Genomic DNA, 27,236 nt, shown 5'->3' with positions numbered 1-27,236 from the left:
TTGCCTTTTCCAAAACCTTCCCGTGCCACTTTCTCATGAATACATGCAAACTCCAGAAATGTGTTCAGTTAGGAATTCATATTACTGTGCATATTGCTGTCTCTGGAATGACAGGAACTAAGTTTGAAGGCCTGTGAGGTCCTTGTGATGCGAAGTAGATGTTCGTTTTTGAAGTTGCAAAGTTGCAGTGAAAGACAGTGTATCTTTTACCAACTTACAGCTGGCTTTCTGCTGTAACTAGTATTGAGAAAATTCACCTGTGGTCTTCAGAGATGCTGGTTAATTCTCCTGTGTTTTCATAGATTGCTTCAGACTGTACTTGCTAAAATACTTTCACCTTTCAGTGCTGTAGGTGTTCGCCAACTCTGGGTTGAAAAGTATCAGTCATAAAGGAAATTGTTACTCGTTTATGTAAGCAACTAATGAAAACTCTACCGGTAGTTAAAAATCCTTTTTTTTTAACGTGCTGATAGCTTTCCTTTGCTTCTCTGACAAAACAACACAGCTATCATAAAACAAAGAGAAAATAATGAATGTTTCAGGCAGGCAATGAAGAAAGCAATTCCTGGTTTTGGTCATTTTTAGCTCTGACAGGTATTTTAGAAGTGGAAGTTGTAATTTGATGTCCTTTAAATAAGCTGTGAACCTTTTATGAAGTTCTGTGTTGATAAGATCATAATTATGGTTGTCATTAACTGTGCCCTTAGGTCAGTCAGGCACTAAGTTTGCATCCAGCTTTGAGCACAGAAATAATTTGGTGACTCTTCTTCAGTGCTTTCATTTAAACCTGTATTCTGATGAAGCACTGTTGACAGTTCCAAAAGTAAGGCCTTAAAAGATGTTTCAAGTTATTATAGTCTCAAGGTTAAATCCTTTGTTTAGCATTTAGGTTGAGGTGACAGATCATGTGTGGGGAGGAAGCTACTACTGCTACTCCAAGCATTATTTCCCCCTTTCAACCTCTATGTTCTTTTGAAAAGCAGTGACAGATAGATAGACTTTTTTCTCCCCTTCATTTAAAATACTAAACTGAAATACCCCCGTGTTTCATTGTGTCCTCCAAGCAAATTGTCAACGGGTCACGAGCAAATTGGGTCTGACTTGTGGGGTTGGTTTGGGTTTTTTTTGCTTGGGTTTGGCTTTACTGTTTTGTTTCTTCTAGAGATCATGTTTTCATCCACCTAAACACGGGCAGCTTTTAGCGCACAAATAAGTATAAACAAAGGAAGCAGGTGGGTTTTTTGGTCTAACTAGTTTAGTCCCAGTGAGTTTTGTTGTGGCATAGGTTACCCTACGACGCTGAGACTGCAGGAGTTTTGTCATTTCTTTAGAAAAAGCAAACAATTAAACCTTAGTTAGCCACTTTGCATCTGTAGATTTGAAAACTGGTTATAACTGTGATGGTGCTGGCCTCAGCTCTACCTGTTTGGTTCCTCTTACTGGTGATATTTAAGTGATTGCTTCTGTCACCTTACTGTTTCAGTGGCTGTTCAGCAGCAAAAGGACACTGAGAATCCCTAAGTTCACTTTTGTGATTGCAGTGGTAACAGCCCTTGCTATTTGCTGTTCATGAAGTGAGGGACTGTGTCTTCAGCAGGAGCCCAGAGCTTGTGTGACTGTACCTGGTGATACAGCAAACCTTGTGTGAACTGAGCTTCTGCAATCTGGGGATTACATGGTAATATAATCAGAAACGCTGTTCCTCCTGTGTCCCCTCTATGGCCGCTGCAAAAAAAAAAAAAAAAAAAAAAAAAAAAAAAAAAAAAAAAAAAAGGAAAGGTTTACAGTCTAATATTAATGATTCAGTGCACTTCAGGCTTAAGAAATAGGTCTGTGTAGCTTCTTAAGTTAAAATTTGACTTCAGTGAACATCTTTTATGTGCACTAGAGCTATTTGCAAAGAACATTCAGTGATTCATCTTAATCTGGAGGAAAAAGTAACAGCATTTTAACATCATAATCAGGTTAGTTCAAGTAACATTAACACCCCACATGGTTAAAATACAATGTAGTTACTACAGCTGTTTTTCTGTCTTGAACCTCAGTATTTTTGCATCTACTTAGCATTATACATGTACCAGAATATGTTTGCCATACATTTGAATACTGTTTATTTCTTTGGTTTACATTACTTTGAATGTGTTTTAACAAAAACAATCTAACTTTATTCCAACGATATAATGGAATAACAGTTTATATGTTTATGGCATTTTAGTATTTCCTCTTCACATATTATTTCACTACTTTGATACTTGGGAAAGGGATAAAACAAAAATTCTGTTTGCAAACATCTTTTACGTAGTCCAGTTACTCTTCGCCAAGGAAATTTTCTTATGCTATGATTTTTTTTTTCCTTCGGATTTAGTTGTTATCTGCTGTAATGAATTTGGTTCTAGATTTCATAAAATATAATTGTGCACCAAACAGTTCTGATTTAGAGCACTATGCTTGTGAAATCTCAAGTACTTGAGATCGATTTAATTTCCTAAATATTCTGTCGTTTTTAGACTGTTGTCAAGTAATGCATCTGCTCATGACTGAAAATACTTGAAAATTTTATCTTCAGCAATTTTAAAATTTTAAAAATACATAAACACAACAGCCAAGTCCCACCCAACAGGAAATAATAAGCAGGCTTAATTAGTCACGAGAGGAGGCAATTTGGGTTGTTATAGTAGAAAAACAAACAGTGTCATTTAGGGTTATGTAGTGTTATTGCAGCTGCAACCGTGTGTGGAGGACAAAAGCTCTGCAGAGGAAATCAGAATCTTTGATCAAAATGTCTCTCTGCACAAACTTTTTCGCACTTGTATACTGAGAAACTGCACTCAAATCTTTATTGAGAGATTACACATCTTTGAAGTACTAGAAAGAATGTGAAAAATACAACTTCCTTATGCCACTTTTGTGGAAATTGAAATATCTCCCTAAACCCCAGGTACTGAAGTCATAGTTGGGAGGAAAAATAGTAGTAAACATTTTGACATTTGAAGACAAATTTCAAGTCTATTTCATTACTGTGTTTATATCCCTTCAAAATAACATAGTTGATGGGGGCTTTGTGTCAACATAACTGAGTTAACAATCACTTCTTGTGTTTTTGAATGGTTTTCTTTCCTATTTGTCCTAAAGACATCTATGCCGATATTGTGGGTGAAAGTATGCATGATGTTCTCGTAATATTTGAGTTCTCTTTACTTTGTTTATTAGAGAATACGTTAGCTGCTTATTGTCTCTTACTTGGAATTAAAAGTTTTGTGCTCTGGAGCTGTACTTCTGGCACTCTGGGCAGAATAACTGGGTTCCAAGGGAAATGAAGTGCTGGTTAAAATCAAGAGGTGGCCAGAAGGAAGGTGAAAAAGCTGTGCATTGAAAGGGTTGGGCAGCATCCTGACTTTGAAGGGACTGCAGTGGTGAAGGGTTGAGACTGAACAGCTTGGATCGGTATCTCTGCTCTGTCAGAGCAGATTGCACTCTGGCCTCCAGCCAGAATCCTCCCAGCAGCTCTGTCCTGCTGCCAGCCCTGATCCAGCAACCCAAAGAGTCTATTGCACAATACCTTTTCCTGGCATCTCTGTTTGGGAAATGCAAATCTCTGAAACAATTGTCCCTATACAAATTATATTTTGCAAAGGGTGGAAGACTGAGGCTCAAGAATGGATTGTTGCCACCTAAAGTTAAGGAAGCAACAGTAGGTAAAATACATTGTCCTGTCTGCACAGTACAGCACTTACTGTTTCTACCTCAGTTCTTCATAGCTGCTGCAGGAATTTTGAAAATTTGGTGCTGTTCCTAAAAATATAGTTCTCTTTATAACACTCTTTTTAGTAAGCAGGCTAAAAATACAACCACACTGATTTTAACTACTTTGATTCAATGTCCTGTTAAATAAGTTTATTTTTAACAGGTAAATTCCAGTGAAGGCCAAGTTAAAGAGAAAAAACCCTCTGCTAGAAAACTTTCAGGAAGAATTGTTCTTTCATTTTTTCAAGTCAGTTGAATTATAATATTTGAGTTTCCCATTGAGAGGCTTACTTTCTGAATCCCAGCCTTGAAAGGTGTGAACAGGTTAATGTGAAACATCTCATATAGTAAGAGATGGTTTAAATAAACTTCTTCATGGAATAACATCCGTCACACAAATATCAGTTCTCTCAGTGAACTGGGTGATAAAGATCATGATTGTCTGTAGAAAGGTAGTAGGGAGACGTCCCATTCCACGTTTGTAGAGATTGGATTGGATACTTGTGTCAAAGAGAACAAGGGTTTACTTCATGCTTAAAATTCAGGCTGGAAAGTTGAAGAGAAGTAAAGAGAAGGATCTGTACCCATGAAAAATCGGGGGGGGGGGGGGGGGGTGGTGCTGAAAACTGTTGGGTAAGGAAATTTATCTTGCCTTTTAAAAGGTAAACACACAGCAGCTGTGGGGGAATAACAGAGAAGAGCTCTGAAATCAAATTATTGAGATAAAGAGAAATGAGAATTCTTGTTCGTGGGTTACAGCATTCCTACATTAATTATGTTGTTTTCATTTCAAATGGCTGCTCCTTTTGAAGCTTTAGAACAAATATTCAGAATACAATAAATCGAGTCATGTTCTTCCAGCTGTGCCACTTGTACCTTGTATTATTTGGTTATTAAGGAGGAGCAGTAGTGCAAATTACCTGCCATTAGGTTTGCTTGGTTATTCAGTGCAACACAGTCATCTCCTGGATGTGTATACATGGTTTCCTAGGTTTTTCTATTTTTCTCCCTATTTAAACCTTTTTCCCAATGGCAGTTGACCTGCTGTGAGGAGAAAGGAATATGTATGCATGTGCACACGCATGGCACACTTACTCTCAGAAGGTACAGTTGCATGGGTTTGGGCAAATTTAGCTGGATTTTATGTTTTCTTGTTGCACTAGGAGCTAAATTAAGTTTCTTCACTGACCTTTGAATTTTCACTTATAAATACTGTGAATTGAAATGTCTAGCTTCCTGTGCCCCCTTATCTGAAAAACTTCAGACAATCTCCAGGGTGGAGACTGCTGTACTTGATTGTGGTCTGCAGGTGTTGGGGTATTTTTTTATTGTAGATTTTAGTTTGCAGTACAATTTATGGGAATTGGAGCTTATGCAAGAAGCAAGCATCTATAATAACTTCCACAAAACAATTTTAATCTGGTCATCTTCAAGTGAGAGAGGTGGCAACCTCTGACCCATAATAGAGCTCATGTAATGAGAGAATGAACAAAGCTATTCGAGGTAGATGCTAATCTTACCACCCGATGCAAATGGGAAAGGTGCTTAGGAACTGGAGCAGTAAAGGAAGAGGCCAATTAAAGGTCACACAGATAGTGCTAGGGTCTATTTTTCTGTGTCTGTTTGGGGTCTTAATCATGTTACTGACTCTGTGGATTTGCATCAATTTTCATGTAAGAGGAAATGTAGGGATTTGTTAACTTAATAAATCCTAAGGAAACAAATTGTTATTTGAAGGTAGGGCTCCCAGAATATTTTTGTTATCTGTTTGGCTTTGGAGAGGGCAAAACATGGTGAAACTGAGTGTTTCCAGTAATTTAGAAGGGTTACTTTAAAGAGCTGGGTTAATCTTTGTCTAGACCCTGATAAGGCAATTAAGTGTGAGTTTACATGCACAAAGGTGTATGTTTGCATGTCTCGATTATAACCTGTTTATAATAAACTGGCTTAACATTCAGGCCAGGGAGAATGTCTTTAACCTCTCCCCCAAGCACTGCAGCTGACCTGAACACAAAAGATCTCAAGTTAAGAAGCAACTGTACTGACGATGTGAGAGAGACTGTGTTTAATACCTGGTTAGACATTCATTAGTACCTATCTGCAGCTGACTGGGTCGTGTGTGGGTAGTTACCTTGCTGCTTCCAAGTGGAATGTTCATAGAATAATGGAGTTGTTTGGGTTGGACGGGACCTCAAAGATCACCTAGTCCCAACTTCCCCACATACTGTCGGTGGAGACACCTTCCACTGCCTTAAGTTGTCCAAATTGCTCTAAGTCCCATCAAACCTGACCCTGAACGCTTCCAGGCACAGGGCAGCCACAGCTTCTCTGGGCAAAGCTGTTTCAGCGCCTTGCCACCCTCACAGTGAAGGATTTCTTCCTTGTATCTGATCTAAATTCATCCTCTGTCAGTTTAAAGTCATTCCCCCTCATCCTGTCCCTGCGTGTCCTTGTGAAAAGTCCCTCTCCGGCTTTCCTGGAGGCCCTCTTCAGGTACTGGAAGGTGCTTTAAGGTTTCCCTGCAGCCTTTTCTTCTCCAGGCTGAACAGCCCCAGCTCTCCAGCCTGTCTGCAGAGGAGAAGTGCTCCAGCACTCTGAGCATCTTCATGGCCTCCTCTGGACTTATTCCAGCAGGTCCATGTGCTCCTTGTGCTGAGGAGCCCAGAGCTGAACATAGCGCTGCAGGGGAACGTCTTTAAAGGCTGCTGTTTTGGTGTCATGATGTTGTTCACTGCATCAGCCAAAAAGCCAGAAATTGCTGTTTTCAAAAGGTGAAACTGAAGGACTGACTCAGATGGGCGTAGGTTTGGGTTTTGTTTTTTTTCTATAAGGGTTCTAATTTTTACATCAAAGTACTATAAATTAAGAGTTTTCAGAAGTAATACCTCTTGTCGCTTTTTCCACTTTGTTGGACCAGGAGCGTGGCAGGTGTGAGGACATTGCCTTTCACCCCCAGAGTTCTGCTGGAGGGGGAGGGGTGCAGTCTGAGGAACTAAAATAGGGTAAAAAAAAAAAAAAAAAAATAGAACCTCCTATTACATTTATCCTGCAGCTTACAGAAGAAGCTGTGAGAAAGTTTGGCAAAGTATACATTGAGGAAACAGGCAGATGGGCAGATGCCATTCATGCTAGCTCCTCAGAATATTTTGCTTTTCTGAACAAGCATGTTTGCCATGTCACCTGGAAACTTCAGGGTTTTGGAACACGATTTTGCATATGTGACTCATAAAATTGTAAGTGTTTAAGTGTGAGATCACTAAACAGGACTTTTAGGACTAGTTTTTATTCTATTTATTCAGAATAAACCTGGCATTTGCACTCACACCTAATCAGGGTGTAACAAGAGGGTGGGTATTTTCTGACAGTTTGTTAAAAAAAAAAAAAAAAAAAATACTGGCTGTTGAGGTCTTTGGATTGTTTTCTGTAATATCTACACCTTTCAACCTTTCAGTCAGAAGCGTTTGACAAAAACTGTTACAAGTTATTTCAGTGATTTAAGTAACTGGTCAGTTGGTGATAATGTTACATTTTTTCTATAGAACAGAAGTCAAATAAAAACATCTTAGTAAATTCTGTTGTATCCTGAAGGTTTTATCATGCTGTGTATGTTGACTTTTTCGATAAAGATGAGTAATAACAATGGCAAATGGTTGATGAAAATAATGCTTTGTGGAATGTGCCTGTGAGATAATGTGATTGACTGGTGTTTTTTTATCTTGCTGAAATTCTGTTGTATTAGGTGATGAAGTACAGCATTGGTGACATTGCTTGTTTTATCTGTTATTAATTTTTGGCTGAAATCTTATGACCAGTTATTTGCTATTTGCACAAATACTACAAATAAATATCTCCCAGTAAATATTTCTAAAATTGATTTAGAGTCAGGTGGGTGCTTTTATTTTCTAGATTAAAAACCAGTTATATCCACATAAACATCTTTTTCATTGAAGTCATCTGTGTATTAAGTGTCTCCTATTTCTCCATTTCATTTTTATTTACATTTTCTACTTTGTGGGGAATGGGTGACTGTGTTGTCTTTGGAGGCTGTTAACAAGCCGAGCTGAGCCTCCATCAAGGTGGAGTACCTAAGTATTCCAATTTTCCTTTTGATAATTACCTTTCTAGTTCCTCTAGAAGGTACATGGTGACTGAGTTTTTGCACCTCTCTTTGATAGTGCAGTGGCTTTTCACAGTTTCCTTCGCTGGAGAACACTGCTCGTGTTCACTGCGGTGGAATAGGAGGGCCAGTGACCTCTTTCTCTCTTCTATTAGTTATTAACCTTATTTAGTGTGTGTTGAATGCAGACATGAGTCTCTTGGAATAAGTCCTACTGTTACTCTCAGGTACTCCCTTGGAGAGCCTTATTTAGTGAGCTCAGCATAGGGGAAATTGTAGTTCTTTTAGTAACAGCTACACGAAAAGGAAATAACACTAATACTAATATCTTCTAATGGACCTAATAAATTCCTCAGAAAATTCACAGGTTCTGCTACTGGCCCAGTACTGGTTCCAGTAAAATCAAGCTAAGCTAAGCTTTTTCAGTGTCCAGCACTGACATGTAGACCTGTGAGAAAGAGTTGTGATGGATGCTGCCGATCCGTAATTATAATTTTCAGCACAGAGTTGTTGTGTGTGCTAAGCATTTGCGGATCCCTGGAAATGAAGGTGTCCAGAATTAGTCAGTTATTGATTCCTGGTTTTACTTAATTTTTTTTTTTTTTTTTTTTTTTAATACTGACTGTTCTTTCTTGGGCATGTTTATTTGCATTTAGTAATGCTTCTTAAGAAAACCACTAGGGTTCATTAGGAATGCTCACGATGTTCTTTTTATTGTATAAAAATTAAAAGTTCTGCTATTTCTATGGTAATAATTTTGCCTAAAGTCTAATGGTAGAGTAGTCAGAGCAAAGATGGAAACAATTCCTGATTTTAAGAAATTTTGACTTTTGGACTGTAATTTTTAATTTCTTGGCTATGGGCAATGGAAAATCCTAGCTAGAGCTTATCTTGTCCTTACATTGCCCCTTCCAAATACGGAGGAATTTTAGAAGTATTTTAGAAATCATTAATGATATGAGTAAAATAAAAAGTTTCAGATTGGGCTTTTAACTCTGAACGTTTTCCAGGCTTCTCTATTGCTCTATTTGGGAAAAAAAATGGGAGTTCTAATCATGTTTTTTGTGTTTCAGGACTTAAAATGGCAGAAGATTCCTATATTATGGGAGTATCTGATCCCCAAGTAAGTGAATTTCTGTGTTTTCAGTATCCCTATATCCTCTGCTAGCTGTCTGTTTAGGCCTTCTCTCATTTCCTACACTTAATATGGACATAGAAAATCATTCGGCATTGGCAGACACTGGGGCTTTTTCCCCTAAGCTGGTTTTTATGTGGCCTGTAAAGTGCCATGCCACTGGATAAATGGCTGAAATGAGAAGGAAAGCTAGGCCTGCTGAATTAAGCAGTTGAAAAAAATATTTATTTTTATGCCCCCATGCCTGTGGCACTTGCTCTGAAATTTCTTCTGTGGTGGACATTGGGAGTCTTTCTGAAAATAAAGCCGCTTATGCCTTAAAAGGCTCTCCTGTGTAAATTTTTGTGATGTTTGCATTGACAGTGATGACTGAAATGTTCATTCACTCACGCAGATCCATAGGCGTAGCTCTTCCTGATCTTCTTAGATCATTTAATACATTACTCAAACTGTGAGAATGGTGCTTGGGTGAAAAGTTTAAGTGAAGAACAGGTCATTTCTACTCACCTTAATTTTCATAAAGCAACTGTTTTCTCCTTTATGCTTGCTCCACTTTGGAAGAAGATAGATTTATACCTGACAACAATTACAGTAAGTTAAGACATGTCAGTGTTTAAAAAAAAACAAACAAAAAACTTTAACCTGGATGTACTGTTTTCTTGCATTAGATCTTGTAAATATATTTACATAAGGAATGCAGTCTGATGGGGTTTAATCAGAGAAGTGGAAATGAAAACTCACAGGTTCTTAGTGAGGCCTTGGGCAAGACATCTAGGGTCAGATTTTCAGAATTTACCGTAAAAGCTCTTTAGAATTTATAGTAGTTCGTGCATGTAAGCAAAAATGGGTGTTTAGAAACTGTGCTGATGTTGATGCGGTCTCATGATTCTGGTGAAACTTGGGTCGATGCTGTCAGCTGTGCTTGCAGTGCTGTTGCCAGCAAAAATAAAATAGCTATAAAATGTTCACGTAGTTCAACGAGGTATTTGCAGTCTCAATATTTGCAGAGAACTTTAAAGTTCTTTGCTGATAGATGTTTTATGCAACTATGTATATATGTAATAATGAAGAGTATTTTCTTTCAATGCAGATGTTTGCAGTGGATCAGTTCATGGGAATGAATGCTTTATTTAATAGTACAAATTACATCACTTCAGACTTACCACTACGAACAGGTAGGAACCCTTACTATTTGATGGTGCTATTGTCCTGCTGATTCTTCCTGTTTGTTTTCTTTTGAGAAGTTCTTTTCAGAGCCTTTTTTTTTTTTGTTTACCGACTTGTGTGTCATAATAGTAGATTGCCAAATTGTCAACATTTTTTTATTACATCTTTCTGCATCTTTCTTCCCCTCATGAAACTTTCAGCAGTGAGGCAAATCAGATTTTCTTGTAGCTTGTACAGAAACTGAAAGTTTCAGCAGTTTCCCAGGTGAAACCAGGACAGTGACAAAAGAGCTTTGAGTGACCTGATTTTATAAATTACTTTGTTGAGGCTTTTTTCTGAATGTGAACCTTCAGCGAGTTACATGTTTCTGTTGCCAGTTTGCAGACTGCCACATGTGCTTCTCTTCCTTTTGAATGCTGTTGCATTTCTTGTAGTAGTTCTTAAGGTGCTTGTTTTTCAGTAATGAAATGCAGAGAATATTAACTTCCTGTACCATTCAAATGTGTTTTTCCTTCTCGATGACTTCTCTGTTTCCTGTGAAATGGCAGTGTGGTATTAGAAGCACCTGACAATTTCCTGAACAATACCACTACTTTGAAAGCTCAGACAAATTTTACAAGAAGCCACTGAAAATAAGCAAATAGTATTCTGTAAAGGTCTGATAAGCAGTTCTTACAGTATACTTCCAGAACTGTAAGAACAAATACGAGTCTTTCATAGCTCAGTCAGTGTCAGCTGCTTGATCAACTTCTGTCTGGTTTTGCTTATTAAAGTTCTTTATAAATATTAATTCTTGCAAGAATTTGGAAAATTCTTTTCTCTTGCTTAGTCTATTAGAACAGCTGATACAAAAGGAAGAAGGAAATAAAATTTTGTTAAAACTTAGGAATTTTTTCTCTAAGTACAGATATGACTGTTCACATCTTTTACCATGACAGCTTCCTCTTGTTATCTCTTTGACTCTGTTGTGTCAGGATGTAGCTGGTGTCTTACGTATTGCAAATTTCTTTGGTTGAAAGTGCAAACCAATTCTGATTGCAATATTTGATACAATTCACAGCAGTGAAGGTGTTAAGGGTGAAGTATAATAAGCATTTAAGGTTTTCCTTCATAGGTAAAGTTCCACCCTAAAGTAACAATAAATGCTGCTTATAGAATAAAAATTAAATCAGGCTTCCTGTTTTCTTAAGAGAGTAGTAGCAAGAAAGGATCAAGAAACACATAGTACAAATAATTTTGTTTAAAGGTAAAATGTTCTCATGAGCAAAGCTCTTGACAAATATGGAAAAACATCCAGCAAATTATTGTTGCAATCATTTGTTTACAGTGTATTTTTATTAAGGCAGAATCTTAGTATTAAAGGGCTTGTGCATTGTAGACCAAGGGATTTTTTTTCTCCCAGTTTCTGTTGAACAAATAAGGTTATTGAAATTTCCCTGAAAGAGCTCTTTTACATGTACCTTTTAAGCTTACTCTGTATTTTTCATGCCAGACTCATTCCGTACAAATTATTCTGATATATAAAACTAATTTTCAGATAACTATGTCTCATCTAAAGTGGAAAACAGCTGCTTTCAAAACCATGTTGGGGAGTCTAGGATTCACTGAGTTCTGCAGCCACAGAAAACTCTTACTGGGCTAAGTCTAGCTCTGTCCTTAATTTGCAAAATTGCTTCGAAAAAGGCCTTTTTTTTCATAAGTGCCACTGCTCTTGTCGACTGCTGCACTGTAGGTGGCAAGTTCCTTGTGCACAAAATGGGAGTCAATAAAGGATCGTGGTTTTCAGGTTGTCACAAACAAAAAATTAGTCAAAAGATTTCAGAAAAGGTTGGTCATTTCAGCAGCATCAGATGATGCCACAGTTGGTTTGTTTCTTGAACAGTATCCAAATGTTTACTTCCTTCACTTCCTGAAAATATGCTGTGTTGTTACTATGGACTGGTTCTTCAGTTATAAGATAATGTAATAATTTTTATATTCTACTTTAGTGGTTTTCAAGCAAAGGACTAATGATTTCTTTCTACTCAGCAAAGTCAGATTAAAAAGTCATGTGGGACTTTCCAGAAGTACTTCCAGCTGAGATATGGAAAGAGTGAAATAAAAGGATTTTTCTCAAGGACAGATAGATGATTAAGGCAGAAAGAACCAAAGACATTAATTGTTCCTCATGATCTGGCTGTGGTGCATATATCTTTCAGTCATAAATGTGCAGTGTCAGACTGTTACATCGGCAGACAGGTTTAATGTATAACCGTGGATTGCCATGTCGTGCCAGCGTGGCTGAATCAACAAGTAGCTGGGGAATTTGGGGACTTTCTGGTGATAGATGTTCTGCTGTTACATTAATATTTACAGTAATAGTAGGAAACCTTTGAGACGTTGGGACACAGATTTTCTCAACATCATTGTCAGTGCTCAATGTCAGTCTGCATGCTTCTTTTTCTCTCTCATATGTGCGTTTTAAATAAAAATTAGGCTTTTTTGTTACTTTGGCTCTAAAGCTGTAGTAGTAACATGGTTCAAGTTTTACTGGCAGAAAAGGCAGTACCTCATGAAGCTAACCTCTTACTTGGCTTGCTGGCAAGTATCTTGCCTTTGATGAGGTAGGTTAGGTACTGATCCTTAGTGGCATTGGGGATAGATGGAGCATTATCCACAGCATGTATTTAGGCAGAGTAAAAGCAGGTGCACATCAGTGGGACATCCACTGTGTAGTGCAGAAACAAAGTGATTGATGCCTTACACTGGAGAGGAAATGGGCTGAGCTCTGAGCTAAGGGATTTGTAAATCTGGAGTTTTGTACTCCCTCATGATGACCCAAGGCCATCTACGGCCATGTAACATGTCCCAGTTAGAGGTGGGCTTGGGGAGTGCGTAGTTGTTTTCTCTTTGAGAAGCTCTCGTCTAACTAGCTCTTGGCATTAAGGTAGTGTGTTTTTAAAACTTTGAAGTTGAAGCAGAGCCATCAGGAGCTGAACAGTATTGCCTGGAGGCTGCTAAAATTAATTTTCTGCCGTTGCTTTAACCTCCTCTGTCCAGCTCTGTATGTCACTTGTGAAAAATGAGGATTTTATAGAGGGAAAAAGAAGGCACTTAATTTTTTTTTTTTACTGTATTTTTTCAGAGAGAGAGAATGTTAAAGGTTCAAAGAAACTAGACCATGACCAAAAATGAGATCAGTGTCCATTTTCGCTGTTCCACAGTAGTGGCCCTGATCCTCAGGAGCTTGGGCAGACTTGCATACCATTTCTGGTGTTCTTTTTAGATCTTCTGTGCAAGGTCTCATGTGCCATTTGCTTTAAACATCATGCTTTGAACACTGAAGAGCTGGGATTCAAGAGAGTATTCCTGTGCAGGGGAATCCCTGAGGGGTAGGACATGCAAATGTTACAACAGGCCTTCAGGAAGGATAAGGCACTAGGTGTCCAGTCTGAGCTTTTAGCAGCAAGGTACCACTGCCGGGATGGACACGAGAGAGTTGATGTGGGATTTAGCAATCAAAACCCGCAGGCTGTGGGTGTTTCCATCCATGTCCACAGAGCAAAACAGCAATTCCAAGGGTGAGATGCCTGTTCTGGGGGGCCCGCCAACAGAGAGCTTGTGAGGGAGGAGACTTGTCCACAGGTTGTCCACAGGTTAAATTGAATGGTTTTAGGTATTCAGAAAGCTGTTAGATACGGGACCCCACTAGTCCAACCGAGTTGCCAGGCTTGCGGGGCTATCCCAGCAACCTCAGAGACCTGTTTTTCCTTGACTTTGCTCTTCTTCGGGAAGAAGGAATCAAGGGGGAGCCTAAGATGGGTGCTCCTTTGGGAAGTGTGTGTGTGTGTAGGGTGAGGCCTGTCAAAAGGAAGAAAGAATGCATGTGGTGGGAGTGTCAAGGGGCCGGAGGGCCTCTGACTCAGGCAGGAAGGAAAATGAAGAAACATGGCAGTTGAAGAAGACGTGGGGAAGTGCGACTGTGACTCAGACTGGAGTGGGATGTGAGTCGGTCTGTGGCAACCGAGGCGAGAAGACAGAAAAAGAAGCCCTGAAGCGTGGCCAGGATGTGGCAGTCTCCACCAGGCTGGAGGACTGCATGGTGTTGGCCTCCCAGCTGTAGCAGCGCCAGGCAAAGCGTGAGGAGTGCTCCTGTCAAAACCTGGCTCTTGGCACCACGAGAGCCACGCCTGCGTAGAGGCAGCTCCGGGACTGTGTCCTTCAGCCTCTCTGTAGGGCAAAAGTAGAACAGGTTGTAACCTATGCATTAAGTCCTGCTGGTGGCTCTTTAGCATTTAAAAAGGGGTTGCTCCTTAAACAAGAACTTTTAAAGCAAGCACTTTCCAGGCTGGGATGAAAGATCATCACAAATCTCGTCATTATTAGTTGTCTTACAAAGTGTTCATCTTCAGGTTCCTGCTCTTTGTCTGCTTAGACAAAGACGGGCCGACTAATAGAAACAAAATATTAAAAACTTCCTTGTGCAGAACGTTAAATGTATTTTCTTTTCCCTGTGGGAAAGGATGAAAGAAAGAAGGAACCACACATAGCCAGTGTTAGACTGTGTAAGGTGCCTCTGGGCAGTATTCAGAGTTCAGTAAAAACAGCTATATGAGTCCTTTCACTAAGTAAAATCCTTTTTATAATCAAAATGCCTGGATGTTTTCTTGAAGATCGCTGGTTTATTTTTAAGTAGCATTTCAGATATTATTAAGTCCTTTGAATTAGAATGCCTTCTGTGTAATGTTATTTTGGTCTGGTTCAGATGCTATACCAGAGAATTACTTAGTCACTGTTTAAAAAAGAAAAAAAAAAAAAAGGAAAATCATTAGTCATGGAACCCAAAGATTAAAATAAGATCTCAAAAAACTGTTTTAAGTTCATTGCTATATGATTTGTATAATGTGGGTTAATGATAACAGACATCTAATTTAGCACTGTACATTTACACTGCATCTTTTTTGCACTTTTCTAGTGCTGATATATAAAACGTTTTGATTTTTAAATCAGCATATTTGCATGCTTTTTATAAGCTTTTTTTCCAAGAGATCAGAATAACCACACTCCTAAGTTTTCAATTTTCCTGAGTTTTCACAAGCGCCATGCAAGGAAAAACCATCTCAGTGGTATGAAGAGTTTCTTTTAGTTTTCCAGTGTATATCCATCCCTCTCTTAGGAGTTTGAATTTCCTTATGGTGAGGAAAAGCTGGGACTTGGGTCTGATGTGTCCTGAAGGACTTCTGCAGCCATCAGCCATTGAATTAGAACATTTCCTTTTCTGGCTAATGTTTGAGAGAAAGCAATAGTATTTTGTGCTAACCCAACATGTATGTCTTGAAAATGAATTCCTAAGAGGAGAAGAGCCAGAGAACAATTACTTGGCAGATCATGCCCTGGAGGCTTGGTTGAAAGTTGAACTACACACTATTGTATTTTAGGTGCATTATTTCTGCCAATGCCTAGAAAATACGTGGCTTCTGGATTGTTAAACTATATATTTTCAGGTGCCTAAAGCATGAGGATTAGTGGTCTGTGAAGAGAGGTCTTAGATTTAAGTGCTGATGTATTGCTTAAACCAAACTCAGCTCATCTTGATTATGTTACAGACAAAAACTGAAATCAAAGTCCAAAGCTAAATGTTACTCTACATCTTTTAAGGTTCCTGAAGTCCAAACTGTTTTTTCTGCTTTGTAATGCAAGATGATATGTATGTTGTGTTGAGGCAGTCATTTTTCATGAGTTCAGGTAGCACTCTTTACTTTCAAGGAAAAGTACAATAGATGGACTTGGAAAATAATTTAACTTTTAATGTGAAATTGTTGTGACTGACATTTGCAATCTAATTTTTACATGAAGTTGGTTCAGTTGCTGAGTCAGCTAACTGCAGCAGCAGAATACTACTTTCATCTGCTGTATATTTATTAAGACTTCCCTGTTGAGAGAAGCTTGTTCAGTTAAGACCTGTGCTTGATTCCTTAGCATTAATACCTTTGAGTAGAAGTGATGATACAGAATTCCAACAGGAATATGGCTGGAAAAATATTATGTAGGTATGCCCAGTGAAGCTGTCATTTGGGGTCTACTTTGAAAGCAACTGATCTTTTAGCATTGAAATACAAATCATCTCGACTGCTTAGGAAACAGAGGGAAGAAATCATCGCTCTTGGAATGATCATTTTGAGACTCATGAGTGGCTTGCATTTTAAGAGGTGTTTTACAGCCATCCACCCAGAGAGCTTTCCTTCTTGATGTAAATAATCTAAATGATCAGAGTTGGAGCTAAGCTTTGATCAGGCGATGAATGCTTAACTCTGGTGGCACTGAATTCTCATTGGATTTAGGACCTACTCAAAAGTTATATAAACTGGTGAATTTTGCATGACGTTTATAGTGTGAAGTTAGCCACTGTACAAGACTGAAAGTTGTTTAATGAAGCCTTCTTTAAAAGACACAAATAGAATTTTAGTAGAACATAATCCTGTGTATTGGCACCATGCTCAAGATGAATCTCAATAGAGAGTCTGTATTTGTAGTCAAATTGAATGTATTCAGTGTTTCTAGAGCCCCAGCAGAACACTATTTTTAAAAATGTATCTGAAATTATTAGAAGAATGTAAATTGTTTAGTCTTCTCAATTCCAGGATTTTTTTTAAAGCACTTCTGACTGTTGGGGCATGTTGAGACAGCTCAAATTCCTCCTGTATTCCCATGCCTCAGAGCTTCTGATTGGCTGTCTCGACTTTCAAAAGCACCTATTCTGTAGGAAGCCCTAGGGCCAAAAGCTGGTGAATATAATCTCTAGAGCCCAAGGGGTTTAAATACAAAAGTTAACCTTAGCTCAAGAAGCCAGACTGCTGTCAGTGGCGAGGGGAGGATCCTGTTCTTGTGCACTTTTGCAGGTTTTAACTGAGTTGCCCATTTAGGCTCTCTGAACTAAAATTAACTTTTTTGACTTAATCTTCCTCTTCTTATTCCACTGGTCTTTAACTGGGAGTGACAGACTGCCAAGTGATTGAATAATTTATTTAAATTTAAGTTCTGAAGAGACTTAGATACTTTCAAAAATTTTTTCTCAAGTCATTCAAGGACATAATCTTACCCCTACAACTTATATATTAATTATAGCAATAGAAATATAATTTGTATTAATACTTTTCTTTCTTTCTTTTATGTTAGCAGATGGACCGTATCTTCAAATCATAGAACAGCCAAAACAGGTAGGAACAAGACTACATTTTGAAAATGTCTAAGGTGGCTATATTACTATGTTCAGCTTTGAATAAACTTATGACTTAAATAAAAAAGAGCACAGAAAAGTCTGAACTCTCAGAAAAAATGTGGCACTTGAACATGAGCAGTTTTAACTCTTACTTTTGTAGTTAAAGCATTTCCTGTTTTGTTCTGTTTTCATCTTTATCTCTCTCTGGAAGTATAATGATGCAAAAAAAACCCTAAGGGTTTTAAGAATATGCCTTGTGTCATCTTAGAAGTGACTGTTACAATACCCCAATATTTGGAAACATAAACTAGTAAATCAAACATGGAAGATTTTTAGGATTTGTTTCATAGTTTTTGAAACACAAGAAGTTAAAAATAAAAACACTTAATTCCCAAGTTACAGGAACTTCTGACTTGTGTTTTGTTATAAAGGAATGCAGTTGTCCTTTGAGATTCTTTTTGTTATGGTTGTCTGTTTTGAATAATCAAAGAAAAATGATGATGTACTCAAAACGTTGTTTTCTGTGATGTAGCAAACACTGACCTATGCTCTTCTGACAGCAGAGAAGTCCCTTCAATGCACTGGTTAGTTTTCATGCAACTGATGTACAAAATAACTACTGGGTAAAGCTGCCCTGAAGTGTGCCTGGGTATTGTTCTGCTTTGGCTGGTGGCACCAGCAATTACAAGGATTCCTCCTGAAGCTGTTACAGTATGGAGGTGCCTTTCCTGTCTGCCCCAGTGAATTGCATAAAATCCTGCCTTAGAGAGCTGTTCAATGAACAGGGGAAGACAGTGGCTAAAAGCTGTTCCATCCTCCTCTTGGTCTTCTGCAGAAGCATACTGCAATCTGGTTTTCCGGGCAGGAGGCAGTGGAGAACATTGGTTTCAATCACGCACCAAAGACATTTTTGTGCTTGAGCATCCCTCCAGGAACAGGACTCTTCATCACAGTGCTATGTGAAACACCAGTGTACTGTGAATTCTTGGAAGAAAATGCTGCATCTTCCTCATGGTTTTAAGTTAATCCCAAATCAGGCCATATCGTTTCATGGTTGAGCCTACAGTGCACAGTCCATAAGGAGAAACCATTGTTTCAGTGTGTGACTTCTCAGCAAGTAGCTCCTCTTGTGGAGTACCCATGTGGCAAGCTGGGCAGGGGTTTATGGCAGGGTGATGAGGGTGATCCATCAGCAGAGTGATGTGTCCTGGCTGCAGAGATTGATTTGCCTTTCACAGAGGTTCCTCTACCTTTTGCAGATGAACTTCAGTTCAGGCTCATCATAGCTGGGCACTTCACGCACAGTACTCTGGGTCACTCAGTTCACCTTAGGAAGGCAACAGGTCAGGTCTGAATAAAAGTCATAAAGTCATTTGCTTGATGGAAAAAGTTCTTAGCCTGAAATGGCTTAGCAAGATAGGTATTGAAGCTACTGCTTATGGAGTAATTTTAAGGCACGTTATTCACTTTCAGCTAATACGGACTTCAAATCCAGAGTTGTCTACTACTAGAAAGAGGCTGACTGATTCTTGGAAAAGGCTACAACACTAACTGGTGCTATTTGGACGCTGGGAGCCCTATATAAAATGGGGATTTTGCCAGAAATTGCAGGACTGGAGAGTAGATCCAAAAGCAAAATTGAGGACCACATGAAATATATTGTTAAATAAAGTTAGAGTTACCAGACACCTTTGCTTAAGAGTTACATCTTTCGTGCTTTATAGATTGCCATGTAAAATAAAGGGGATGTTCATCAATGGAGTCGATGGAGAGCTGTGCGCTGGACTGGTTTTCAGTATCCTGCAGTTCTCTAAAGTATGTTCAGATGTCTATTTATGTAGCTGAGGTGAAAACCAGCCAGAGTCCCCTGAAGCTTTTGTGCTGTTTCTGAATTTCACTCAGAGATACAGCTTTCATATGTTTTTCCCAGAAGGAGGAAGTGTTTGTGTTTCATCCCTGTACTTTCTTTATGGTGCTTTGGACTTCTTTATTATTTATTTCAATTTTGTCTACCTGGCAGCAACCTTGGGAGAGAGTATCTGCTCCTCCATTCTCTACATGTGAATTTTTATCCTATTTTAACAGCATAAATAGTTCTCTGTTTAAAAATATCTTCACTTAACCAAAAGAAAAATATGAGATTGCTGCATGTATGTTAAAGTGAGAATAGAACAGGTTCTCCAGGGCTACAGCTAAGTGATGCTTTGTTAACCAGCACTCAGCATTTCATGGATGAGCAACTGTAACTTATCCATTTGGGTGAGTCTTGTTTGTGGGTGTGCATGCTCGTCTTTGTGTTTGCTATTTCTCTTCTGGTTTTGTTTCTGTGCAGCTTTCAAGTTTCTTTCCCTTTATTCCGCAGAGGGGATTTCGTTTCCGATACGTGTGTGAAGGGCCTTCGCACGGTGGACTTCCAGGTGCTTCTAGTGAAAAGAACAAAAAATCATACCCTCAGGTCAAAGTAAGGACTTAAGGCATTAATTTTGTGAAGTCAAGTATCATCATATGTGTGTGTATAGGAGCTTGTTGTATAGAAACATAAGTTTGTATGAAGTTGCTCAAGACCGTTTACATTTCAGTCCCAATGTTCAAATTGATTTTGAAAATAAAGGTGTCCTAAGATGTGTGGGTTTGTTTTGGCACCGTTTTTATCTGCCAGCAGTTGAGCAGTAACTTACCTGCACCTACTACCTCACTATCATTGTTCAGACTAATGGAGCTCTTCCTTAGGGTGCAGTTTTAGCAAGGCTTGAGCTGCTCAGTCGCTCCATTTCCATTGCAAAACATGAGTCTGCTTAGTTATTCCACTTCACTCTAATGCTATTTACCAAGTTTTCCTTTTTTTTCTTTTCATGTTACTCCTCATTCAATATCTCTAGGGTACTCCATTCTTAGGAACTTAATTCCTTTAAAGTCAATGTAGAACTTCTCATTTTAATAGGAACAGTGTTCAGGTGTTCACTGAACATTTTTTGTGGGTTTTTTTTCCCCCTGGAAAAAAATTCAAATACATTAATCAAAGAAATGTTCTAGTGAGACACAGTATGAAGATTAGAAAAGTGATTAATCATTCTGGGATTGGAGAACTATATTTGCCTATGGTTCTTGCAGCATTTTTTTTTTTTTTTCTGCAGAAGTCTGGAGAAGCTACACTGTGTCTTTTCAGTATTCTTTTTAACTTAAATGCAAACTTTGGTTTTGTTATTGCATTACATCTTTGAACTGTTGCACTGCAAATTCTCATGAGGAGCAGGGTTAATATATTCTAATGGGTGTTATTTCTTGATGTATTCTAATTCCAGTGCTCTCTTACTTTATGGGGAAAAAAGAGGAGGGAAGAGTGGCAAGCAACAAACTTCTACCTTGGTGTGTGCCACTCCTGGTCCTTCTCCTCAGTGTGTATGTAGTTCTTCCACAGTTCCTGAGAAAGACGGGAGTTTGGAACAGTTGCATTTCCTAATGAATCAGTATGAGCATAATATAATGGAAAATAATCAGCACCGGCTGAGGTAGCCTAGGCTGTTAGTCTTGTGAATCGAGAAGAAGCCGGGAAAGCTGATTTCGTAGAGCCTTGCAAAACTCTTAGGAAAAGTTACTAGCCCAGGCAAATGATCTACTTGGTTTTCTCTTTCCTGTTTTGACAGTAGTGATGAACCAATGAATGAAATTTCACTGGTATGTTCAGATACAAAGTAATTTACTTCAGCTGAGCCAGATCTTTGGATTCCAATCTATAAGGATAATAATACAAGGGATAATTTATAAAGGTGTGGTAGGTCACATAATAGCATGATGAGGAGTTATACAGGAAATTGAATTTTTCCTTGAGTAAACTAGAAAGCAGAATGTTCTTTGGCTTTCCATCAGACCTTCTAATTTCATTGATCATCACTTTTCAATTTCATCTAGAGCTTACACACATACACATCCCTTCTCTCCCGTCCTACTGTGTGCATCTGGGGTTTTTTTTCTAGTACAAATCCCCACATGGCAACACCTGCTTGGGAGAGGCTGGCAAGGGAGCACAAGTAAATTCCTCAAGGCCATTGCTTGTTAGTGCCTGTTCTTGATTCAAGTGGTGCCAGTAAAGCCAGAAGTGTTTCACACCTTTTCCTGTAAGTCTTTTCTGTGTTTTGTCAGAATGTACCTACTTTGTCATAACTGAGGGGAGCACAGTTGTAAATTGCAAATTTTTGTTGTGTTGGGCTGTTGGGTTTTTTTGTTTGTTTGCTTGGGGGGGGAGGGGTTGTTTTGTTGGATTTTTTTGTCTGTTTTTGTTTTGGGTTTGGGGGTTTTTCGGGGTTTTTTTGTTTTTTATTTTTACTCTTGTGCCAGTGTTTTCGCTATAAAACCTACATGAGTTGATCACAGTGCAGTAAAAGGACGGTAGCATGAGCTTTGGCTGTACTGTAAAAAAAGGAGGTTTTGTGACAGATCTTTAAACCCTTGGCCATAGTGTGGTCAGTGCAGCTCACATTGGGATCTGGTATGTGCTTGGCCAACTCTCTCAAAATCTACTAGCAGTTACCATGGAATGTCCTGAAAATACACATCCTCAGTGCACAAAAAACCATTGCAGTCTCCCTATTCTTTTTTCATAGGACTGTGGATTGGAGGCCAAAAGAAAACACATTTATGGGATGTGGCCTCTTGCATAATGTGGACTGTTCGATTCCACCCTTTTTTTTTTTTTTTTTTCTTTACCTCCCTGCGCTGTCACTACTTGTAACTAAGCTGGAACACATCAAGACATAGCTCTCACGTAAAGGCTGGAGTGTTGAAGACCTTGCTATATTTCTAAGCAAGATGTTTTGGTATTTAATTGCATGTTTAACCTCTTCCTCTATAATGTATTAGTAGATAGTGTAGGTCAACAATTCTGCAATGCCAGTCTTTACACTTGAAACAAATCTGCACTGGCCAGAAAGGTGGAATTGATGTAAAACCTCTTCTTTAACGGAACAGTCCTGACTAATGGAGTCTAGATAACAGGGTATGTTTTTCTATATCAAAAATTGGATTAATTTATCTTAATGATTTGTGGAATTATGTTCCTTTGTTTAGCCCTGTCTTTGCTAACAGTAATCCTAATACGGCGAAAAAATCTTGCATATTCAGAGGATTCTATATAACTTTGCATGTCATTATGGAGAGAGAGAGAAGTTGTAAAAGCTGTAAAAGAAGATAATAAATATGTTACAATAAAGTTATGTTTCATGATTGCAGCCTGAAATTCTTCATTTAAATTACATTTTCATCCACTTAGTGGATGTTAGTAACACAATGCTGGAATATTTTACTGTCTAGAACAGTTGAAATCAAAGCTGCTTGTTCGTCATTACTTTTTTTGTCCAGGGGAAAAAAATCAGTCAGTAGTATAAAAAGAAAGGATAAAACAGCAAGGTCTAATATTATCACCAGCATACTTAACTATCTTTTTTTTTTTTTTAATTTATAATCTGCTTGGTTTTTATATATTTGAACAAATGTGAGAAAACTCACACAGAAAATTTCCACTGGCCTTACACATTTATCATGTGTGTCCTGATCTTGCATACTGCTCATCATGTGGGCAGATCCATGTTTTACACTGAAGTGCTTGATCCAATTTTAGGTGTGACATGGACTTGCTGAAAACAGCGGAGTGAAGGAAATGTCTTCAATTTTCATCTCCTTGGGGGAAAATCTACGTGGGTGGCTGCAGCCTCTAGTTCAGTGTTCTTCGTGAGCTGGATGTAAATGAGCTCCAGCCCGGAGTTCAGAGGTGTGCCCCAGCTGAAGAGCACCATCTCTCTGCACAAGAGTTTGGGCACGGAGCACTTTGGCTTGTGACTCGAAGCTGCACAGCAGTTAGGCTGCCCTGAGCCCAGGCACACCGATAGAACTGCCCAGCCAGTCATGTCCTGGGGCTGTCCCAAGTCATACCTCGCTTTGGAGATAAGGGTTCTTCTTGAAATCAGGGATTTCAGCACATTTACTTCAAGCTCAGGAGGGGAATTCCTGGAAAATTGGTTAAGTTACTTTGCTGGTGAGCCTTGGTGACAAAAGGAGCATATGTATTTGCTCCCCCCTCCCCCAGTAGGAATTAAATGTAAAGTGATATAAATAGGTGATTTTTTTTTTTTTTTTTAACTTGTAATCAGCAAACAGTTGAATTAAGGAATGAGACAAGAATAAGCAGATTTTTTGGTATAAATCTTTATCCCTCTTAAAAATCTGTACTGAATCAAAGTCAGCCAAAGATAAATTTGGTGAGAGTTGAGCTTTTTACTGGTAAGGCTGTTTTGGCTGAATGGGAGGCACTGAATCTCTTTAGCTGGGCTTGTAAAGCAGAGCACCTAGCTCTGTAGTTCTGTCATTCAAGTGACCTCACAGTCAGAGGATCAGATCTTCGGGTCCCATTGGTTTAAATTACTTTACATTGCTTTTTCTTAAGTCTATTAAGTAAGTATTTGGTTGCCTACACGATTTGTACCACATCAGAAATATTTTATCTTTAATTAGCAACTGAAAAAAAGAGATACTTCTCTGTAAAAACAGGTTGTTTATAAAGAGTGAGAGATGCCTCATCTTGGGAACACTTCTTGTACATGTGTATTGAGAACAGCAGTAGTCACACTCTGAAAGATAGGCAGGGCTGGGGCTGCAGTTGCTCTAACAAAGGGATTGGAAAGAGAAATAGGTGCTTTTGTAATGCTGGCATTGTAGGTTTGAAATGGTCTTTTCCATAATTTGCTCCTCTTGTTGGTTTCATTTCTTGCCTGTAAGAATAACTGGAAAAAGCATCTTCGAAGTATGAAAATGTTCTTATAAAGTTTTTGTAAAGTTTTGGAGCCTATAAAAATTGGCTGGAATCTGAATTGCAGGAGGACATGAAATAACTGAAAAAAGCTTTCTACTCTTGTTTTGAAATTGACTCGATTTCGAGTTCACAGGGTCCTTTTAATCTTTCAGACAAATCTCTCAAACAGAAAGAGCAGATAAACGTAAGCCTGCAGCCTTTTAACTTTATCAGATCAATTGAATGCTGCTTCAGATACAGGGTGTAATCAAGTATTACAGCTATACTCTGCCCAGGAACTTCTTCTTTTCTTCTTTCCTCTCACCTTTAGTTTGAAGTTCAGTAGCTATTTATTTGGATCACAGCTCTGATTTTGAGCAGTACAGCATCCACGTGCTATCTCCTCCCCCTTACGCTGAGTCTGCTTTTGTGTCAATACCATAAACCCTATTAGGCATTGTAACATACCTTCTACTTTCTCAGGCCTTTGACAGTGTTTCTGAAGTTGCACGCAAAAGCTGATAGTTGCTTCTATACCTTAGCGCCAGAACTAATTTAAAATTATTCTGAAATTGTGGCATGATTCAAAGACATTGAAAAGTTATTTCAGACTTAGTTTATGGTACGTAAGGATATTTAACTGCTCAGACTATTTTCCTGGGCACCAAGTTACCCCAAATGACTGAAAATCAAGTAGGAAAGTCTGTCTGTAAGAAATAATGGTAGAAGATGGTTCAGAGACATTCTGTCCCCTTTGCAGCATAGGACATCAGACTGGATGACAAAAATAGTCCTTTCTTGCCTTATGACCTACATAAGGTAATACGTTTTAAGAGCCCTTTTGTTTTCCCCCTGAGAGAGGGAGACTGCAAAGATCATGCTGAGCTGAGTAACACGGAGAGATTGCAATCTGGTTACCACTGCACTTCTGTGTTCTGCTTTCAGAGGCTGGAAAGTCCTTGACATGCAGCAGTCCTGCCTCCAGTTTCACTGTGGTTTCTACAGCTGATGAAGGATTGTCTTGAAGTTTTCTGATGTGATAGTAGAACATCGATGTTATTCATAGTGAACATAGCACTACAGATGTGCTGGGAGCTTTGTAGTAGGAAAAGGCTTATTGAGAGAGGGGTAAAATGAAAAGTATTTTTTTAAAGCTACCTTTTTGAAAAGTTAGTTGTGGCAGTGATGCTGATATACTGTAGCACCAAATGCAGTAGTTTTTATTTTCAGATGACTTTGTGAAAGGTACATAGAAATTTTCTCCCTGCTGGTAAATGACAGAAATAGTCCAGCAGTGATTATCCTGCATCTCTGCACTGTTTCAGTGCAGATTTCAATGTGGAAGCATTGAAAGGAGGGAAGCATGAGCACCCTGTGTCTTGTGTTTTAGAAAGTGTCACTTGTAAAATGCACAGTACTGCAGTATTACACAGTTAACTAGCAGGAGTGGGTAATGAGAGTGCTTTTGCACACCTGCTCCTCCTGGAACAACTTTTTTATAGTTGGGATTTTTTTTTTTGCTTTCAGCAGTGAATAGGAAGGCAGGGAGGGCGCGCATTGTACATACGCAAAGTGTTCCAGCTGTGATGGAATGGGTTCAAGAGAGGGGTTAACTGGAGTGAAGGAAGCTAGCAGGACTCAGTTAATGTGGTAAAATCACGGCAATCCCTTGCTATCAGCGTTTTATCAACAATATAACCTTAAATATTCAGTTCATCACTGATTCTTCACTTTAATGTTTATCGCGATCCTTTAATACCTTGGTTGATTAGATCTATAAGCTGCTGTAATACAAAGAACTCGGCCCTAGGCAAATTAGAAGAAAAATTAGAGAAGGAGGGGGGAAAAGCCCAACATTGATAAAAGGGTTAATTAAGTGAATTGGAAGGGAAGGTGATGTTTGCTTTTTAAAAAGTGGAGTAATTTTACGTTCAGCATAATTTGAAAGTGGTGCATAACCCATTACTGCCTTGGAGCGAGGAAAGAAAATAAAGTTCTAAATAATATATGTAAAGCAAATAACTTACCAGTATGGTATGTTATTAGTAATTTTAGAGGTGTTTTTGAGGCATTGTTTTTTATTAAAAGCTGTTAAAAATGTATGGTGATTAGAAACTGTGTCATGGGCAAAAAAGGCTTTGTAGGCTTTCAGAGTTGGCTATAGGAAAGAAAGTACACAGTTTATCATAGTTCTAGTCCAGCAAAATCCTATGTGGGAATTTATTACATATCCTTGTGTATGCTTAAGGGAGATATTTACTGGATTGGGTAGCATGTGTTGATGAAGTACATCCAACTAACAAAATGCCTTTTAACATAGAATTTATTCACTGTAAAATCTCTACCTGAAGAGTCATTGTAATGCAGCCAAAATATTTTATGACAATCATAGTGTCTAAAAATAATTTTTAAAGTCTTTCCAAACTGGGCAAAACAATACAGGGTTTTTTTTTGTTTAATACATACATTTTCTCTATGCTTCTTATGGGTAACAATGTTTATTGTGAATTCAATGTACTGACTGATACTTAAGGAGAGCACTGTGGAGTAAATGGCCAGAAGGTAAAACTGAGATTCACGTTTCAGCTTTTTTGGACAGCACTTCTGCCATTTGCATGTTAAGTTTAATTGCAGAAGAAAGTGATGATCTGGTACAGTTGGTTTGCCATTTGTATTTCGTGAAGAAATGCACACACATTTCTCCTATGTAAACTTGATTGTACTTAGCTGACAGAAAATACTCACCTGGAATCATTACTTGTTCCATTTTAAAAATAGTAAGCAAACTATCCCACATTTTTTCAATTTATTTACAGATCTGCAATTATGTTGGACCTGCGAAAGTAATTGTCCAGTTAGTAACTAATGGGAAATACGTCCACTTACACGCCCACAGCTTGGTGGGGAAATTCTGCGAAGATGGGGTGTGCACGGTTAACGCAGGACCTAAGGACATGGTTGTAGGGTAAGTCTGGGGACTCCTCTGCAAACCTGAGCTGTGGGGGAAGCATCAAGACTGCAAAAAGCAATACAGAAATACTCCTAAGAGGCAGCCCTGTGGAGCACTTATCTCCGTGCTCTGATCTCAGGTTTT

General features: G+C 38.6%; 1 protein-coding gene across 4 annotated transcripts in view; it reads left to right on the top strand.

The window, feature by feature from the left end:
* The window catches only part of NFKB1 (nuclear factor kappa B subunit 1), a 57,726-nt gene that overhangs the window by 2,400 nt on the left and 28,090 nt on the right, over nt 1–27,236 (top strand). For 2 of the 4 annotated variants that reach the window (XM_040064399.2, XM_040064400.1), the window contains exons 2-6: nt 8,935–8,984; nt 10,087–10,171; nt 17,319–17,359; nt 19,724–19,822; nt 26,959–27,107. In XM_040064399.2, the coding sequence (XP_039920333.1) occupies nt 8,943–8,984; nt 10,087–10,171; nt 17,319–17,359; nt 19,724–19,822; nt 26,959–27,107 (416 nt within the window). In that variant the 5' untranslated portion in view covers nt 8,935–8,942. The remainder of the gene's footprint in view (nt 1–8,934; nt 8,985–10,086; nt 10,172–17,318; nt 17,360–19,723; nt 19,823–26,958; nt 27,108–27,236) is intronic. The other 2 variants (XM_058420675.1, XM_040064401.1) reach the window with 1 other exon arrangement.

Source organism: Hirundo rustica, chromosome 5 (assembly GCF_015227805.2).
Source record: "Hirundo rustica isolate bHirRus1 chromosome 5, bHirRus1.pri.v3, whole genome shotgun sequence".
In the NCBI taxonomy this organism is placed as follows: Eukaryota; Metazoa; Chordata; class Aves; order Passeriformes; family Hirundinidae; genus Hirundo; species Hirundo rustica.
Note: the sequence above shows the minus strand (reverse complement) of the source record. Positions and strands in the feature narration are given on the sequence as shown.